Source organism: Cupressus sempervirens, chromosome 2 (assembly GCF_028749045.1).
Source record: "Cupressus sempervirens isolate cs-2001-9-10 chromosome 2, ASM2874904v1, whole genome shotgun sequence".
Lineage (NCBI taxonomy): Eukaryota > Viridiplantae > Streptophyta > Pinopsida > Cupressales > Cupressaceae > Cupressus > Cupressus sempervirens.
The window spans coordinates 395,519,091-395,538,452 of NC_143119.1; the positions used below are offsets into that span (position 1 = coordinate 395,519,091).

Sequence of the window (19,362 nt, forward strand, 5' to 3'; positions counted from 1 at the left end):
CTGTAGCTGAATTCTGGGCAGCGACTGAGTCTGTCACAAAGTTCTGGAGAGTGATTTGGTATGTAGCTAAGTTCTGGACAGCAGTAATTGTCTATATATATATATAACAGAAGTTAACACTCAATAAACGCATCCTGCCGGCATCCACAGTGCTTCCAAGCACACCCCGCATCCAGGAGGCTGCATCAGTGACTAAGAAAAAAGTAATCAGAGGCTAGTGAATACATTATTTTGTATAACACCCCAGCACAAAGTTAAGCCTTCATTTAATCACAGACTAGTGAATACATTTTTTCATGTAGGACGTATGTTTTTACAGAATCACATCAGGTTTTTAAGGGGACGGCTCTCCCCAAGACAGTTGGAGGACATCTCATATGTCCCCAACAGTCAGCGGCAAAACTGAATGCCCTCCCCGCATACCGGAGACGCTTCCTTTTTTCCTCTTGATTGAGGACGGCTTGTAAATGTTACCTAAACATCCCCCTGCCCCAATGCAGTTTCCATTCCCATAATGCTGCTATTTGGGGTGGAGACGCATTTTCAGGTTTCCCTACTAAAAGGTCAATTTTAAGACTTGTATCATTGAGTGAAACTTCCTTTTTTGGGCCCTTATGGGAAAGGGATTAGAATGTGTGAAGGGCCAGATTAGAAGGGGGTTGTCTACCAAACAAATAGTGGGACACCTTAGAAAACAAGAAGCTAATAATATGATTGAACAAGCAAGACTAAGAGCTCATCCTTACACAAAGTAAAAATGACTTTACCTAAAGATTCAATAACGGCCTTCCAAGATCCCTTCTCACAAATACATTGCACAAGATGAAAATTTCCCATGCTTTCTCGCGAAAGACGTACATTGGACCAGGCATTTAATAAGGAAGCAAGAGATACTGTAGAAGCAAAAATTGCACATTGCATCTATGCCAGTGGCCTTCCTTTCAAATTGGCGAGATCATCATGTTAGCAAGAAATGGTGTCACCAATCAATAGTACACCTTTTGGTTTCAAAAATCAATAGTACACCTTGCAAAAATCATCCATTAATAAATGTTATTGCGGCGTCCCACTAAGGGGCAATCTTTTTGAGGGTCACTGATTGCGAGGAGTCAATAGAGATGTTGGGTCATGAAAATGTGAACCAAGTCATTACAAACAATGCAAAAATTTGTAGGGCTACAAGTGCTTTGGTTGAGCAAAGATATGATCACATTTTTTGACAACATGCACCATACACTATCTTAACATTGCAATGCAAGCAATTGAAGCACAAAGAGTGGTTGAAAGAAATATACTAAGAGGGTGAGGAGGTCAAGATGTGTGTGAAAAACCACCATATGTCACAACACATTTTCAAACTTTCTCGAGGTTGGAATTGTTGAGGATAAATTTTATTTATTTAAGCTATGTTCAATATGTAAATAATATTTATGATGTATTTTTCATATATTTTTAATGCGTTAGTAACAAGATCTTAGGTTGTTGAGGCCCTATTTGAATCACATACGAGTGTTACATCTGACTTTTGAAGGTGCAAGAGGCATTGGATACAATTATTATTAGCAAACAATGAGATGTTTGGAAGCAATCAAATTCAATGAGGGCCCAAAAGTTCATCATTAATCCTAGATGACAAATGGTGGGTTCATGTGAAATATGTCTTTAATTTTATTGAGCCTATCATCGGTATATTAAGGTTTGTTGATACAAATGCACCGTGTTTAAGAGAAGTTTACGATGGCACTGACATGATTGTAAGGCAAATAAAAGCCATAATGGCAAAAAAAGAGAATGATCCCAAAGAAACCTTTTTTTCAAAACAATGGAATCAATCATTCATCATTGTTGGAACAAGATGACCACGTCATTGCACCTCCTTGCATATGCACTATCTCCTAGGTCCTATAGCTCAAAAGTACTTCGTTTGATAAGGAGAACTCCACCATATCGATATTTTGAAGTTGCTACTGGGTACAAGAAGACATTTGTTAGACTCTTCTCAAGTCTAGAAGTGGTGGAAAGCATTAGTAGAGTATTTTGCATGTTCATCTCAAGTACATATCATACTCCTTGTGTAACATCCCGATTTCCCAGGTCTTAATTAACAACTAACATATAGTTATAATTTTTTTCATTTTCATAGGAAGACAGTCAAATCAATTTCATTCATATGAAAGAGATTGACTGTTAAAAAAAATTAAACAAAATTTCTTAACTAAAAACCTGAAACACCATCAAATGAAATTACTACAGAAATTGAAATCCGCATACCATGGAAACTGAGGTCGAAATCAAAACTAGAGATGCTTCTGCAACCACCCAAGTTAGTCCACAAATACCTCTATAACAATTTCACAAAACAACTTCCATCGAATATTGTTAAATCAAAATCAAATGAAGATTATCATTAAATACCACTATATAAAATTAGGGCATCACTTACCTCTGTAATCATTAGGGCATCGATTACCATTGAAATCTTTTAGAGCTTCTGATACTATTATATCACTTAGGGCTTCTAAAACCACTGATTCAATTAGGGCTTCCGATACCACAAATTCAAATAGGGCTTCCAATACCATGGATTCAATTAGGGCTTCTAATACCACTGTATCATTTAGGGTTCCAGTTATCACTCAATCAATTAGGACTTCAGATTCCTTTCCTTTTGATTACTTAACTATGGCAGTAACTCAAGATTAGAAAAATATGTTCATAATTGATATTCATATAAATGAAAAACAATCCATAAATCTAGCTCTTGCATCTAGGTGAAATGATGAAGTAACTAATTTAATCTTTACCTTCTTGCATATTAGTCATAAAAGTGATATTACTTGTTTTCGATAAGCAATTGAATGCATAGCTTATCTCTGTTTGATGTACCTCTACCATGTTGGGAAGAGGTGAAACATCGCCAGGGGCTTAACCACCCAACCTCGGACCACAACTTTATCCCCACACAATCTCTAACGAGAAAGGCCCTCTCTACCCGGAGCAGCCAAGGGTCATCTTGCCATCCACTAGGCATCTTGGTATTTAACACACCATACAACTTGGCAGCAAGAGATTACAACAACAGGATCAAGCATGAGTTATTAATTAATTCATATTAAAATGATAAACATTGGTATGTCATAACTAATTACTGTTTCATGTTATTGCAAATTCCTTTCTCTCACCTCATCACCCATTTCCTCGGTTACACAACCGGGTGAGTCCCAAGTGTTCGGAATTCTCATAACAACCGATTATGTTAATTATACAAGAGGATTACATGCATCCGACATTTCACAAACTACGATTACATGATTATGTTCTTTTAAAGATTCCGGAAATTGATTGTTTAGTTCTAATATCCTTCGACATAATGATTGTGGATCCATGCTATGTTTTTCTTGGCTTCTCTTGCCATGCACAAGGCTGAATTAAAGAAGTTCAATTTGTAAATTCAACAAGATATCAAACTAGATATCATCATGTTAAATGCTGAAACTTGCCACAAACTGCTCTATCTTGATTTACACCTCTTCGCCATTGATGGCGTTCTTGCCGGTGAATTCCTCAGTGCTTGATTATAATGCCATCTTTCATACTTCTACTAAGTATATGAAGAGAAAAGAAAAGTAATATTACTGATAGGATCCTTATCTCATGGGTTTCAATATGGTTTTCCATCCTCCATATAACTAAGACAGTCTCATGATTTTTGATACTAAACAAATGACATGATATCGGCTTCTTGCAAGGCTCTAACTAAGGAATTTATGTTCAAATACATTGAGCCCAATATTCTAGTCCCATAGCAGATATAACATTAACAAGAATAGAAGATCAATAACAAAACTCATACTTGGAGTACTCATTGAATAAAGAGGAAAGAGACAGAACAAGCAATAACAAGGTGAACTTAGCATAACCTGTAGCAAAGTAGTCCTTTCTCCCACGGCTGGAATAGATGAACTACCACAGCTTCCTTGCTCTAATCTGGTTGACAGATGATGAGGAATAAAGGATGAGGAGGAAAATGGTATGCTGTGAATATCAGGTTGAGCTGAGTCTAATTCGGCTTGCTTAGCTACCGTCGACGTAAGGAAAAGATCATGCAGTATATAGAAAGGTTGTCCCAAAAATGATCCACGATATGATATTAATTGGCCGGCCTTGACTCATCGACTTCCTTCAGTTATCAAGAAGGTCATTCGAATGCATCACAATACAAAATATAAGAGAAAGAAATAAAGAGGGAAAAGAAAAAGGAGTTGAAGAGAAGTTGGAAAGATTAAGACAATTCGAATTGCCAAATATAAAATCAATTAATCAAGCCAAGTGTTAATCGATTAAAAGCAAGAATATTAAAAAGAAAGAAAAGAGTTGGACGATTATAGTGCGAATATTATAATTCAAATGTTATTATATTATAATCTTATATGTACATGTAAACATCACTTTATTAAATTATTAAATTATTATAGTGCCAAAATCATTTTTATTTTTAAATGCATGCATATAAATAGTTATTAAAATAATATGATGAATATCAAAAATCCTGTAAGATACGTTTTATATTTTTAACCCAATTATTTTATTTAAATTATTTGTTTAAATAACTCATGCGGGTCTCACAAATGTATCCTGTTCCAAGTCGCTAGGTCCTCTACCCATCTGTCCAGTGATGGTGATGCTCTTGCCTAATTCTTTTCTGACAATGCTTCCACCCCTTTGACATGTTTCCTGCAAGGAAATTCCCCGCAATTAAATTATATTATCATAATAAATTATTTAATCATAATTGACTTCTCAATTCCATGAAGTCGTGATTAACGATCAACTAACATGTTATCTTCACTTGAAATCATGACAACTATCTTACCATTTTGCCAAATTATAACAAATTAAACTGCCAACTGACTTAATGTGAACCTCAATTGCTATATTGAAATTAGGTCAAAAATTGGGATGTAACACCTTGTGTCGTTAGTGACCAATCCAAAATGGATTCTTATACATGGTCGTACCTTCATGGTCAAGATTATATGTTCAACCTCTTGCAATCAAGATTCTATCCAAAGTTTATTTTTACTATTTGAGTTGTAGAATTTAGTACTTCAAAAAGTAATTTATTTTACATTTTAATTTTTTATTTTTGATGGTTTTCTCTCCAATTTCAACAAGCTGCAAGTTGCTCCATTGAACAGAATTGAAGTACATAATCATTTATCCAATAAGTGAAGCGTAACCAATTGGCTGCAAAAGAAGAAAACTTGGTTTATGTTCATTCTAACTTGCGTCTTTTATCACATAGAGAATGTCGATACAAAGATGGGTCAATGAAGCATTGGTATGTAGCCTCTAAGTGTACCAACTCGGATGGAACTATTGGAGATCTTACTAGAGTCACTATGGACGATGGCAATGAGATACCTACACATGACGCAGCTAGTGCGAGTAGTATTGTTTTAGGTTCAAATGATGTTAAAATTGCAGCAAATGCACTGGATGATGATTTTTATCTAGATCGTGTTGATGATTGATGAAGATAGAAGACAATTATTATTAGATTGTCAATTTTGTATTTGCAATGATTTTCATTTGAATCATGAACTTGGACATATATGATATATATTATATGGCATATGACCTATTATTGAAATTATGAACTAGCAATATTGAAATTGTGAAATATCAATTGGCATTTAATACTCACTTTGGCATTTGGCATTGATCAATGATGAAGTGGCATACTATCAAGTGATCGAGGTTTATAATTTGATATACTTCATTAAACTTTTTGTATATATATACGTTTTATAGTTATACACTCACATACCCAAACCCACTTACCAAGTACTCGTACTTGTGCATGCACTTGTATCCGTACAAGCAACTTCTCTTATCTGTCTTCTTAGAAGTCATAAATGATGGCTCTTCAGTGGATGATATTTCTCCCCCACAAGTACATATAATGCTATCCCCAAAAATCCCTTCTTTGTTGTTCTAGAAGCTAAATATGAAAACATTAATGGTGGATCACATATTTTCTTTGTCCCATTTAGCACATATTTTGGGGGCAACAAGTAAGCAACTAATAGATCACGTAGAACTTCCCATTCCTTTGAATAGGTGCTATAATCAATGTGACAAGCGGCCTCATATGTCAATGGAGTATAAGGGTTTGGAATTTCCAATAGATGTGTATTGGACTTATGTTTCCAATCGGAACTCTAGTAAATTAACAAACATTACATTTTATATTCTTAATTCTCCTATTTCAAGGGCTTGTTGTGATTGTCCTTATTCAGCTTTATGTATTAACCTCGTTTCTTGGGAAAGGAACCCAATAGAATCCTCACTAATTATTCAACAAAAAGGTAAAAAAGTTTCAATTTGCAATATCTAGCTATAGGAAATGAAGATAACAAAATCATTGTAGCATTGATGTATAATATTAACAAAGCTAAGTAATACTTTGGACTTATTGCCGCATCTCTTGATATTTTAACTCTCTAGTGTTAGGAAACATCGCAAAAGCTATGTCTTACCATTCAAGGTAGTTTATTCAACTATGGGATAGTGATATATATTATAAAGGAACATCTTTCATGTATTAATATCTGTGAAACACCAAGAAATCATTGATAGGGAATAAAGTCACAAGAATAAACAAATGCAGGGTTAGTATTTTAATATATTATGCACAACACAACAAAAAACAGAAAACTGTAAAGTAAAACCTCTCAACATATTAGAAGGGGAAGCTCCCCAAGGTCTATACTAACCTAAACCTAGGTAAAATTGACCCTATACTACAAATTATGGACAACATACACATACGTGTATTCTTTAAAAGCTTATCTTAAGGTGAGGGTGGGGGTGTGACTTTGTATAAATGGAAATAACTATCCATGTTTTTGCCTTGGGTAGAAGAATCAAACTGTTGACAGCAATGCCTTGCAAACAAGATTCTAAAAGGAATAACAACTGCAACAACAAACAATTGTGAAGACTAAACAACTAGTTTGCAAGCAAAACGTCAACTAAGATGAATAAAATGTCATTAATGCAATGCTTGACAATTAGTATTCATATTCATTGTTCACTTTAATCTATGAAATTACAAACATGAGTTAGCATCAACCATAATTTTTTAGTCATGCTCAAAACACTAAATTGCAATTTACAAATACCCAATCTTTCAACTTAAAACAATTCCTTATCAACCCTAAAAAGCAATCTTTAAAAGTTAAAACAAAAAGCTCAAGGCACAACTAAAATGTTTGAAAGGAAGAAAAGGTACAGAAAAATAAACCTAAACTAATACTTAAAACAATTAATTAAAGAGACCTTAAGATAAGATCTTCCCCTTTGATAAAAATATAGAACTAGAATTAAAAACAACCAAGATAGCAATTGCTATATAAGGAGTTTGGCACATGAATGCCATCTGATATTTTCAAGCAGTTCCTCATTTTGAAACCTGATGGATCCTCTGAAACACTGTCCACTGTGAACCTGCCAACAGACTCAACTGTCCAACTTGATGACTCAAATCAATTATATTCGAGTTTTTACAAATGGAAAAAAACTGAAGATGAACCCCTCAAATGATGAAATGCCACACTCTTACTCTGGAAGCCTAACTATTTTATCTGATTAACAAACTGAAAAGCCACGATTAAAGCTGAAAACATGTCATTTTTGCCATTCTGACAGTATCTGAAACAGTGAAGGAAGGTGTCATTATGGATCATTCACTTGTCAATGACATCAGGCACACATTTGCATAGTTACACTGCCTTGGGGAACAGGGAGACAGCGGGACAAGTTTCTGGGATGGGGGGCCAGAGGGGCCTTAATCTGGGGATGGTTAAGGGATGTTGGCAGGGGATAAGGGGGGTTGTATATACTATACATACGGTACTTAACATGCTAGTTATGAAAAGATGTATTGCAACATAAATAAAGATGAAAAAGAGTAAATACTTGAACATTGCATTGAATTGGAACTTCGAACATTAAAAATAAATAGTTGAATCAGCAAATTGTCAACACCGGGACATCCCCCATCCTCAGCGGAGGTAGCGGAATCTGGCGGTGCTGTTAGGGACAGGGGGACAGAGTCCCTAAGTCCCCGTCTCCGAGATGTAGGGCAAGGGAGGAGGGGGGAGCTGTCATTCAAATGTGTGTCCTGACTACTTTTGTCATGATCTGGAACTTTTTCTCATTCTTGCCAAGTAAAATTCTATACTGTGTTGACCATGTGTAGAGAAAGGCAGAGTTTTTTACTGTTATTGCCACTTTTAAAGTTTGAGGCAATTTTTACTCACTATTTTTAGGCAGAGAAAAAGTAAGGCCAAATTTACTAATGATGGCCATTATCCAGCACTAGACAAAATTGCACTAACAAAACCAAGCCTATGATGAACCCCCAGAGGCTAGACAATTTCAAGTTTTGTGATGTTGAAGCGTTTGTGCTGCGTCAAGCATGCACTGCTAGTATTTCAGCCAGGCAAATGACAGCCGAAGTGCAACCTTCAATACTTGGCCACTATTACATTATTTATTATTTCTCAATCACTGATGTCTTTCATTGTTTCAACCTTCAAGATCTCCCAATTGCATCACACCAAACAGCAGCAGCAGCATCCATTACTTTGCAAAATATGTTAGTTGAAGAGCAAAATCATCACACAAAAGACCCTTGCAAGCTAGCTGGGAAGAATACAAATTGAATTTGTTTCAAAACAACATGAAAATTAACTTGATGACAAACAAAAATAATAAATAAACACATCAGGTTTCATAGGTGCAACAGGGTGAAACAGAAATATAATAATTAAGAAGGTGATGTCTTATTTGATACATGTATTCTCAACAAGTATAAAACATTTAAAACATCATTTTTTCAGACTTATTTCTTCACCGCCATCATTCCATGTGAAGCAAAGAGCTTGCTACCTTTAAAATGCTTAATACTTGACTGCCAGAAAAGTAAGTGGACTAGCGGTCCTTATGTCAGTCATTGAAGATTGCATCCTATACAAAGAATTAAACAAAACTGATCTTTTAGTCTTAATTAGATATTCCATGATTAGCATAAGAAATTATCCAATACATGCACATCTATGACACAAACAGATGAAAAGTGAAAGCGAGAGTAAGAATCCCTTAGATATCACTTTGTCTAAAGAAAATATTCAATTTATGATGAAGGGATCATTTTGCATCCCTATATTTAGTCGTTCCCTTTATATTGTCACTAGAAGGTTGGTCTTGTAAAATCACATTTAAGTTTGTAACCCGTGTAGGCCCTATAAGGGGGATGCATATCCACTCAAACATTCTTAGAGTGCAAGGATGAAGCCAAACATTCTTTTCCCTAGAAGAAGAGATCCTTCTATGTTCCCTCAAGTTTCCAACATAGAAATGGCAAGGGACATTCGGACGTCTTTCCGTATGGCAATATTTTTGGGCTTTTATAAGGGTATGGCTAGTTTTAAAAAAATTAAATAGAAGGTAATTTCAAAAATGTGTATCATAACATTGATAAACCATGTACACAATAATAAACCTTTGTAAGCACAGGCAATTGAATAGGAATTATGATATTTTTAACATATAAACATGAGAATGAGTTAATAAAGACATGCCTGACTTGTATATTCAAGTGTAAAAGAATTGTTATCAAAAGTTTTCCTTAAGTCTTAGAGACTGCATGTTGTCAAACTCATTAACAAAGAGGAATTGTTAAGTAAAAGGATAACTGGTTATGTTCCAATTTGAACTTGGAATACTAACAAATGGGATTGTTCTTTGACTTGTTTATGCAAATACATTTTTGCATTATGGAATGGCATTTCCTACCAAGATGTGTCTTAACTAGTATTCAAAGGTATAATGTTTGTAGCATGCTAACTTTATCTATGGCAGTTGTTGTATAATAAACAATTTGTGAAGGTAGTCGTTGATAGTGGCTTTGATTGTGAAGATGTAAAGATTTGCAATTGGTCTATTACTTGGTTTAACAAAATAGATCCTCATGGAAAACCACCATTTTCATATTGTTTTTTCAATCCTACATGGGCATGTCACAAATCAAACAACTATTGAAAGGTTGTAACTTTTTTTTAAAGGTAATTAAAATGTCCCTAGGTTAGGTGATTACCAGCCACCTTGGAGACAAATGGAGATGTTTGGACATCCCCTAACCATCTTGGAAAAGGCTAGCCATCCCCTAACATACCTTGCAAATGGTTTGGCATCCTTGGAACAATTCCTAAATTTTAACAAAAAGGTGGATTAGAGGCACGTTTACTCGACACCCCCAAACATTGTTTACCGTATGGGGTAAATGAATTAATGCATATAGACAATGATACAAGAACATGTAACAGCAGTACTCCTTATATTATTCACATATGCCAAAGACATTACATTATGCTTATGATGATCATTACAATGATCTCAAAGGGTGTATATATACTTTCCGAAGAACCTTCCCGATGGGGTCCGTCGGCTACATGACAATTATCGACGACATCAATTTGTCGACTACACAATATTTACCAACGACATACATCCTGTCGGCTACACAATATTTACCGACAACATCATCCCCCCCAAAAGAAAAAGTCGTCTCCAGATGACAATTACAAAATATCTGTGAGAGATTAACAAAACAGTATACATTAATTGACTAACTACAACAAGATAAATCTTTTTCTATCACACCACTTTCACATTCGTCCCGTGCCTGCACCAACTTGGTCTCCAAACCATGTTGCATCTATAGCCTCTGCTAAAACAATAATGTCCCCTTAATCAAGCTGACCTTGATAGCCACAACTCCTAGGTACCCTGAGCCAAGTGTCGATGCACTGCCTTCAACTGGATGATCAACTCCTCCCAAGCTCTCTATACATCCACCAAGACAACTTCATGCCCAACACCTACTCCAAGTGCCTCAAAGCATATCACCCCTCTTGAAAGGCTTGCTCTAGTGTTCTCTCTACCTTTAGTACACAGACACTCTATGCCTACAACAACTCTAGGTCTCATCAACTAGTCACACTTCCCATAACTGATAACTGCACTTACTGGGGGTCTAGGGGGCATTGCCCCCAACTGGGTCTACCCCACCGCCAAGACCAAATTAGCACTCTCAAACTCACACAAAAGTCCATGGAACACACCATTTTTGTCATTTTCTTTCGATTCGACACTCTTTTTGGCAACTGCTTATGTTTTGCTACCTATTTCTATCTTTCCCTTCCGTTTAGCACCATACATTACTCATTCTGAACTGTTTCAATCTGTCGTCTTTTTTTTGTTTTTGAACACTTCCTATCCCCTTCTATCAGTCACCTCTGCCTTTTGCAACCCTCTAACTAATCGTACGATAATGCTTATTCTCCCACTGATCCTACAAGGGTCGTCCAACCACTTCTTTCACTCCTGGGTGTACGATCCAACTTTGCTTGTTCAATAGCTTAGGTCATACAGTCGTACGAGGCTATTATAGGCTTCTTCCTCTAATCTAGCCGTACACACTGGATGGGTGTACAGTATTATCTTTTTTCCTTAAGCCATGTGATCATGTCCGTACGGTTGTCTAACGATTCAATAACCCCCTTGCCTTTGTTGTCGTACAATCCATACGATGTTGCTACATCCAGTGATCTCCTATTGATCGTTTTCTTGCTTTCCATACTTTATCCCTTCCAATTTGCTCATACAACCGTACGGTATCTTCCCAGTGTTCACTGCTCTCTGTCTTGGCTGTACCTTTTCTTATGCTTCTAGTGGTCGTACGGCTCTCTATTTGGCCGTACGGTACTTTGCATGGGTTGTACGATGCTCTCCAAGGTTCTCCTTGAGTCCGTACAGTCCAATTCACTAACTGGTTATTACCTGTACAATGATACTTATTACCCTCTTGAGCCATACAGTGTGTCATGTACAATATCTTCTCTTGTCTGGCTATACGGTGGATCACCTATGATTTCCTGCCGTCTTTTGTCTGGCTGTACAGTGTCCTTCCTAGTTCGTACAAAGTTTTGTTTTTCTCTACTGCCTTCCTTTCTTGCTTATGCTCCTGATAGGCCATACGGCCTTTTCTATGGCGATCGTACTCCCTTCTACTCTCCCCCACACGTGCCTATACAGGCAAAATTCCTTTTGACGATTGTCGGTACGATGTACTTGCTTTGCTCTCCTAAAAGGTCGTACTACTATTTTAAATGCAGCAATTTTTAATTTTGGATTCCAGTTATTTCCTACCAATATGTTTTTTGGTTCAATATCATTTCATAGGTTCATGGTTTGTACTGTAGCCTCTTCATATTTTATCGGCTTATCTTCACTGAACGTATGGGCCGATGTTTCATCCACCTGCACTTCTCCCTCCTTTAGTTCACTATACTCCTTTGGGAACTCGTTTCTTCCTTTTTCTTCTTCAACGCCCAAGATGTTGCAGCTCAGGAAGAGTTCAGAAACCTCCATCTACTAGTGAAATAGTCCGTTCACCGAATCTAGGTCATCCTCTTTCGACTCTCCTTCCAATCTCAATACTCCCTCTTCATCAAGTTCCATTCTCTTCTTCCCCTCGTCATCCCCTCCACCTTCGTCTTCAAAATCCAACGACGCTGCCTCCTCGCCTACCATTTGTGTGTGCAAATCAATTATGAATCTTCTGCCTTTGCGGTCCATGGATAGGGTATTCTTCTTCCAATCATGCTTCACCTTTGCTTGTATGAGCCATCCTCGGCCCAGAATGGCATCGTATCCTCTCCTTTTCAGCGGGATGATGACGAAGTCGAGTAGGAAAGGTTGTGTTCCAATCGTCATTGGTTATGCCATCAAGACACCGAGAGGTTTAATGTCGTGTTAGTCCGCTGTTAGCAACTGGAATGTAGGTGGCCACAACGTTGGTTGTCCCAACCTCTTCCAAGTATCCTCCAGTAACACATTCACACCGGACCCTCCATCCACAATTGTGTCTGTCAAAATAGTTCCCAGAATTCCATCTCGACGACCACCGAATGTCGTCCGAACGTGAGCGCTAGTAACATCGGGTCCTCTACACGTGCTCCACTTTCCTTCTCCCTTGTTCTCCTGATAATTTAGCAACTGGAGCGATGTTTGTGAGTGTCGATCGGAGTTGAGGCATTGTGAGCAACAGATCATTTATTTTGACTAGTACTTCAGTTTGTAATATCTATTGTACAATGTTTTGTTCCACACAGTTCCTTGTTGAGGTACCAGCAGTGTCCTTCAAGTGTGCTTTCTCTACCTGCGTCGCCTTCTCAATTTCCGCCCGTGTTTCCTCTAACTCTTATTTTCCTCCCTTAGGTCGAAGTACAATTTTGCTTGCTTTCATGTGATTGCCAGAACCTCCTCTTCGTCCATCCCAATGGTGATCAAATTTACTCCTGATTTCGGGCACTTGGCATCTTCATGATCTCCACGACCGCACCATCTGCATAACAACTTTGGTGCATTTTCCATTGTACAGTCTCGAGCAAAGTGGCCCCACAAATTGCATGCTCGGCATTGAACCATCAAGCAACCATTCGCATTGTATTGTATTCGGTTGCGGCTCCCAGTATTATTGTTGGCATTGTTGTTGTTTTGCCCTCATCTATTATTTATGTATCCTCCTTATGTGGCACCCTCATTACTAGTGTTTCCGCTCCCTCCTGACGCGGAAGCCCCCTGGGTCAAGAGCACTTGTTGAAGTTCTCTTGTTTTCATCTTGAAGGGGCAATCTTTTGTGGAATGTCCCATGATCTGGCAAATCTCGCAAAATTGGTTCTTTGGACAGGATCCCTTCGTGTGACCTTTTGTCTTACATTCCATGCACCATAGGTCATTTCCCTTCGTCTCTTTCTACATGTTCTTAAATTCTTTCATCATTCGGATCACATCCTTCTGGAGAGCTTGGACCTTCTTGCTACCATTTTCGTCATCGCTGCTCTCTTCTTTCGAAGACACATCGTCATCTGAATCGGATGAGCTACTCTTCTTTTTTGTTTTTTGCTCACTTTCTAAGTTCATTGCCCGATTGTATGCTTCAGTGTATGACGATGGTGGCACAATCTTCATTTTCTTCCATAACTTCGAGTCCTTCAATGAACCATCTCTTTTGTAGCCCATCTGCCAGCTTACTTTCCGTCTTGTTTATTAAGTCTTTTAATTTTCTGGCATATACTTGAACTGTTTCATTTTTCCCTTGCTTTGTGTTGCATATCTTTGCTATGATCTCATTGTCATTGCGCAACAATTGAAATTCGATGATAAATTCCTTTTTAACTTCCACCCAATTAGTTAATTTTTGGGGATCCGTATCGGCAAACCAATCGATTGCAACACCCCTTAGGGTTGCCGAAAATTATCGAACCCATTTGTTTGTATCGGTTACACCATTCGACGTCCAAATTGTCTCGCATGTCTTACAGTGTCTAATTGGATTAGCCATTCCATCACCATCAAACTTTGGCAATTTTTCCTTTGGTCCAACCATTACTATTCGAGTTGGAGGTACTTCTTGTGTACCCGAGTTGTTCTGCATGCTCGGGTTGTTCTGTACAGCCACGTTGTTCTGCACACCTGCGCTGTTCTGCGCAGTCGTTTTATTTCCGATAGTCGTGTTATTTGGTGCAGAAGAGTTTTCGTCAAGCGAAGCTGTCCGTTCCGAAAGTGTATCTCAGATGAAGAGTTCACTCCACACTCGTGCTCCCTCGGCACTCTGAGCCATGCAAGTTAATCTCCTTCCGTCTGGATTCTCTTCCCTTGGCGTATGCAGGTTAAGAAATTCCTCCCTTGCTTTTTCCACCAAATCCGACCGCTATCAAGTCCCTTTCAGCAATTCCTTAGTCCTTCAGTGTCCGTCACCTTCATCTGCGTTCGGCCTATTGTGCTAAAATTAAATTCTCTTATACTGTGTGTATTTCATCTTTTTCCTTCAACTTATTCTTATTTTTGTTCAGCTGATTCAGCATTAGTCTTCATTCCTCTACCTTCGTTTTAGGTCCATTGGGCAATGGCACCAAATGTTTACCTTATGGGGTGAATGAATTAATGCATACAGACAATGAAACAGTATGTAACAACAGTACTCCTTTTATTATGCGCATATGCCAAAGACATTACATTATGCTTATGATGATCATTACAATGATCTCGAAGGGTGTATATATACTTTCCGAAGAACCTTCTCGAAGGGGTCCGTCGGCTACATGATAATTACCGACGACATCAACCCGTCGACTACACAATATTTACCAACGACATACATCTTGTCGGCTACACAATATTTACCGACAACAAATATCCCTATAAAGGATGTGGTAAAAGGGCGAAAGGGTTGCATCCCCAAGGAGCATTAGAGTCACTCTATTTCCCACAATGTCATATCCAAAAAACTCAATTACCTAATGCAACTACAAACACTTGATATCAAGTAGCACCTTTGTGAAGATGTCTTTGTATGAATGCAAGTTGCAACAATCCTTCGTAATGTAACTCTCTATGAAGTGTAAATGTACTCCAGTGTGCTTAGTTTGTTTCCTCTCAACTAAATTTGATTAATAAGATTTCTCTATGATCATTCATATACACGATGCATGGTGATTTTTGTGTACAGAAAAGCTCCTCCAAGGACTATCATATGCAAGGATTCTTTGTGCTATACTAATCAATCCTCAATATTCAACTTAGTGATGAGGATATAGTAGCTAGTAATTACATATTGCATACCCATGTACTAACCTTTGAAACCTAAGGCATATACATATCCAATAAACAAATTCCTTCAATAAACATTCCCTCGACAGTATAAATCAACCTAGAGAAGATAATGCCCATCTAAGTGGTACTTTTGACATACCTAAGCACTCTTGTAACAACTTCCCAATGTCTTTCCTTGGGCACCTGCATAAACCTACACAAAACTACACATCACAATAATAACTACAAAGGGCAAATCTGAACTGGCAGGCATTAGATATCATACGTTTCTAGCTAATTTTCTATACAATGTAGAATCAACTAAGAAAATAGTCCTACAAAGTAGTCAATGAATATTCAACTTTTTCAATAAACTGGTAGAATATTTTGATTTGAGAGAAGGAATTTTTCTTTCATCTATTTCATTTATAGTTACATTTTCCCCACACCCCTTCTATTGTTGAGTTTTTTCTTTTAAATTCAATATTCATTGTTCTTTTTTATTTATTTTTAGGCTGAAACTAGTGTACTAACAGAATCCAGCAGCACAAAGGAATGTAGAACCAAAGGAGCCAACACAGATTGATGAGGATGCAAGGCTGGGTCGGTATTGTTTTGGCAGATCTTGACAATGAGGAGTCCAGTACTTCTATTTATGAGTAGAAATTTGGGATGATTAGAGGGCCCCCCTCGCTAAATTTTAGCATTCTAAAATTGTTTTGATAACATGCTACTCATTGAATCATATTTATAATATTTTCGAAATAATGAAATCTCCAATTTGTACTTTCATTTGTCAGATTTTATTTAGTACTCAAAGTACTTAAAATTTTAGTGTTTACTATTACTATCTGCAAATTTTTTATTTAATTAATTTGCCAAAGTTTCATAACCGCCCTTTGTTTATGATTCACATATCATATCATATTATATTCATACGGTTTATAAAGAATCCAACATGATCATTCAAAAAAAATCATTTCTGAAACAGCTATAATACCTCTGTGCGTCCAGGCATTATTGGTTTGCCTGCCAACAGTTCTGCCAAGATGCAACCTGCACTCCAAAGATCAACAGTTGCATCATATTCTGTAGCCCCTAACAGAAGCTCTGGAGGCCGATACCAAAGGGTAACAACTCGGCTAGTCATGAGCTGCTTTTGATCAGGATTGTAAAATGTTGCCAATCCAAAATCGGCAATCTTTAAGACACCACTATTGTCAAGAAGTAGATTGGAACCTTTAATATCACGATGCAAGATACCTCGGCTGTGACAGTGCTCAAGTCCTGAGAGCAACTGGAGCATGTAACATTTTACCTGAAACATATCAATATCAAACTCATCACAAAATGAGATTGAAGAGCAAGCAATAAGCTCCAAAGACCAATGCTTCAGTTAATATATGGTAAACCTTGAAGTAGCTGCACCGTGCACATTAAGTTATGAGAACAACAGTATTGATATATGTACCTTAAAATAGATGTTAAATGTTTGAAATACATGGAAATAACTTGACACACTTGGCTCTTAACTATGATTATGATGAAACGAAATATTGACACACTTAACTCTCTAACTTTGCTAGTGTCTACACATTAATATAAATAGATATGCCATACATGTATAATTCAAACTAAATAATGCACATACCTTTTACTTGTATATTCTCGATCTTTTCCTTCAAATAAGTGCAGCAGAAGCTAAGGATGTAGATCATACAAGGAACGTTTATAGATTGTGCAAAATAATGGCAACCTCTCATTAGAGGCTCTTGTTTTGGAAAATACATAGACAGATCTCATAAAACAACACATTTTGATTAGGGCAACCTAACTTCCCGTAATGAAAAGATTTGAAGTTCTCATATGTAGCATGATAGTTTTTTTTAGCCTTTAAATCATGTTGTGACCATTTTTGCTGATTTTGTTCTTATTGCAAATTTTTTGAACCCATAAAGGGTGTTAAAATTATCTTGTTTGTTGGCTTCAAGGAGCTCAAAGAAACCTTACCGAAAGGCGAGAAGTATTGAAACAATACTGATATTTTCTTGCATAACAAAAGCAGTCAATTTGATAGATAGTAGAAGAATTGAAGAGAGTTCCTCTTAGCATGTTCTGTATTTTCTTAAGTGAAGAAAGAAGCTAGTTTGAAAAAGGGTTTACGGTATACTACCTGTACACTACCTTGGGGAGTTGGAGGCTGAACCAATTGAAACTAACCAATACACAATTGAAGGCACCTATCGACTCTTAATGTGAACTCTTCCTACTTTAAGTAATGCTGATACATTAAAAACTCCACTCCAAGCAGTCTCTCTAAGCAAAGTTTCTTTCTGGAACATCCAAGCAAGGCCTTTACAATTCAAATGAGGAAACTTCCAGTTATCCTTCCCTCTCCACCATTCCCTTACTAAAGAACTGTAAATCTCAATGGACAAACTTCATGCCAGATGATGACAAGAAACCATTTTTGACTAAAGGTGATGTACATGGCTATTCACATTTTTTATCAAATGTAATATCATCCCTTAATTACTTGGTGAGGTCTGGTTTGTTTCCAAGCTAGATCATGGTCACTAGCCTACAGGTTAAAAATAAGAATAATGTATAAGGTACAAACAATGAAAGAGATCCCACAGTAGGGTCTCATATGCCAAATTGAAGTTTAGCTTGGCTCTAATATAAAAAGCAACCATTTCCTTTACAGTTTACCTACACGTGTACATTTGTGTCTCTATGTAGAAATAACCCATGCTAAAAAGAGAAAAAACAGTATGTACACATTTAAAAATAATCTTAAATGTCAATATTGTCATCTTGCAAGATGTTAATTTCATTCATTTAACATTTCAAATACGGACAAATACAAATTTGTCGTGTCTGTTTTTTCAAATTAAAGTGATTATTAAAATTATTTGAGTTTGGAAAAATGATTGCTAATTCTTAGGACAGCTTAAAAGATTATTACAATTGAAGTAAAAGGTGTTTTAAACTAGTAGTAAAATAAACGTATTTTGAAAAAAAAAGCGGAGAAAATGGTGGAGCGAGAGAGAGGTTTGTGGTGTGGTTTCTACAGGCATAATGGCAGGAGCTACAGAGGAAATACTACTAGACAATGGCCATTTAACAGACATTTTCAGTTCTGTATGGAAGCTTCTAGAAAACCCAACAGGAATGCGGACAACAAAGGTTGGTTATTCAGAAAATGGCAGAGCTCAGAAAAACTGAACTCGGAAGCTCAATGGCAAGCAAATGGCACTATAGAAGGTAAACAGAAAAACAGGTGGGAGTATGCAAATATGAAACCGCAAAAACCCATAATCTGAAAAATCTTGGAGAAGAAGATTTGGAGGCCGAAAATGCGAAGTCTTGTCGGTCAGCCATATGAGGTAAGCCCAAATGTTATCCATTCAACGGCACTTATGTAATGTCTCCACTTTAGTAGTTGTCCAGTTGTGTGATACTTAATCTTTTATTTTAAATTTATTTATCCCACATTGCTTGTGTAAAGTGGTTGACCCTATGAAGTAGGAATAAAAGGAGAGCTTGTAGGTATTGTTAGGCATGGTGGAATATGAGAAGAACATCGATGTGTGAGTTACTAATCTGTTCTTGGCATTGGAGGACATCTATCCT

General features: G+C 37.0%; 1 protein-coding gene across 3 annotated transcripts in view; it reads right to left on the reverse strand.

Annotated features, from left to right (window-relative positions):
- Positions 1–19,362, reverse strand: part of LOC149572804 (putative serine/threonine-protein kinase At1g54610) — an 83,150-nt gene that overhangs the window by 19,045 nt on the left and 44,743 nt on the right. For all 3 annotated transcript variants that reach the window (XM_089813877.1, XM_089813876.1, XM_089813875.1), the window contains exon 3: positions 16,727–17,044. In XM_089813877.1, coding sequence (XP_089670003.1) covers positions 16,727–17,044 — 318 coding nt within the window. The remainder of the gene's footprint in view (positions 1–16,726; positions 17,045–19,362) is intronic.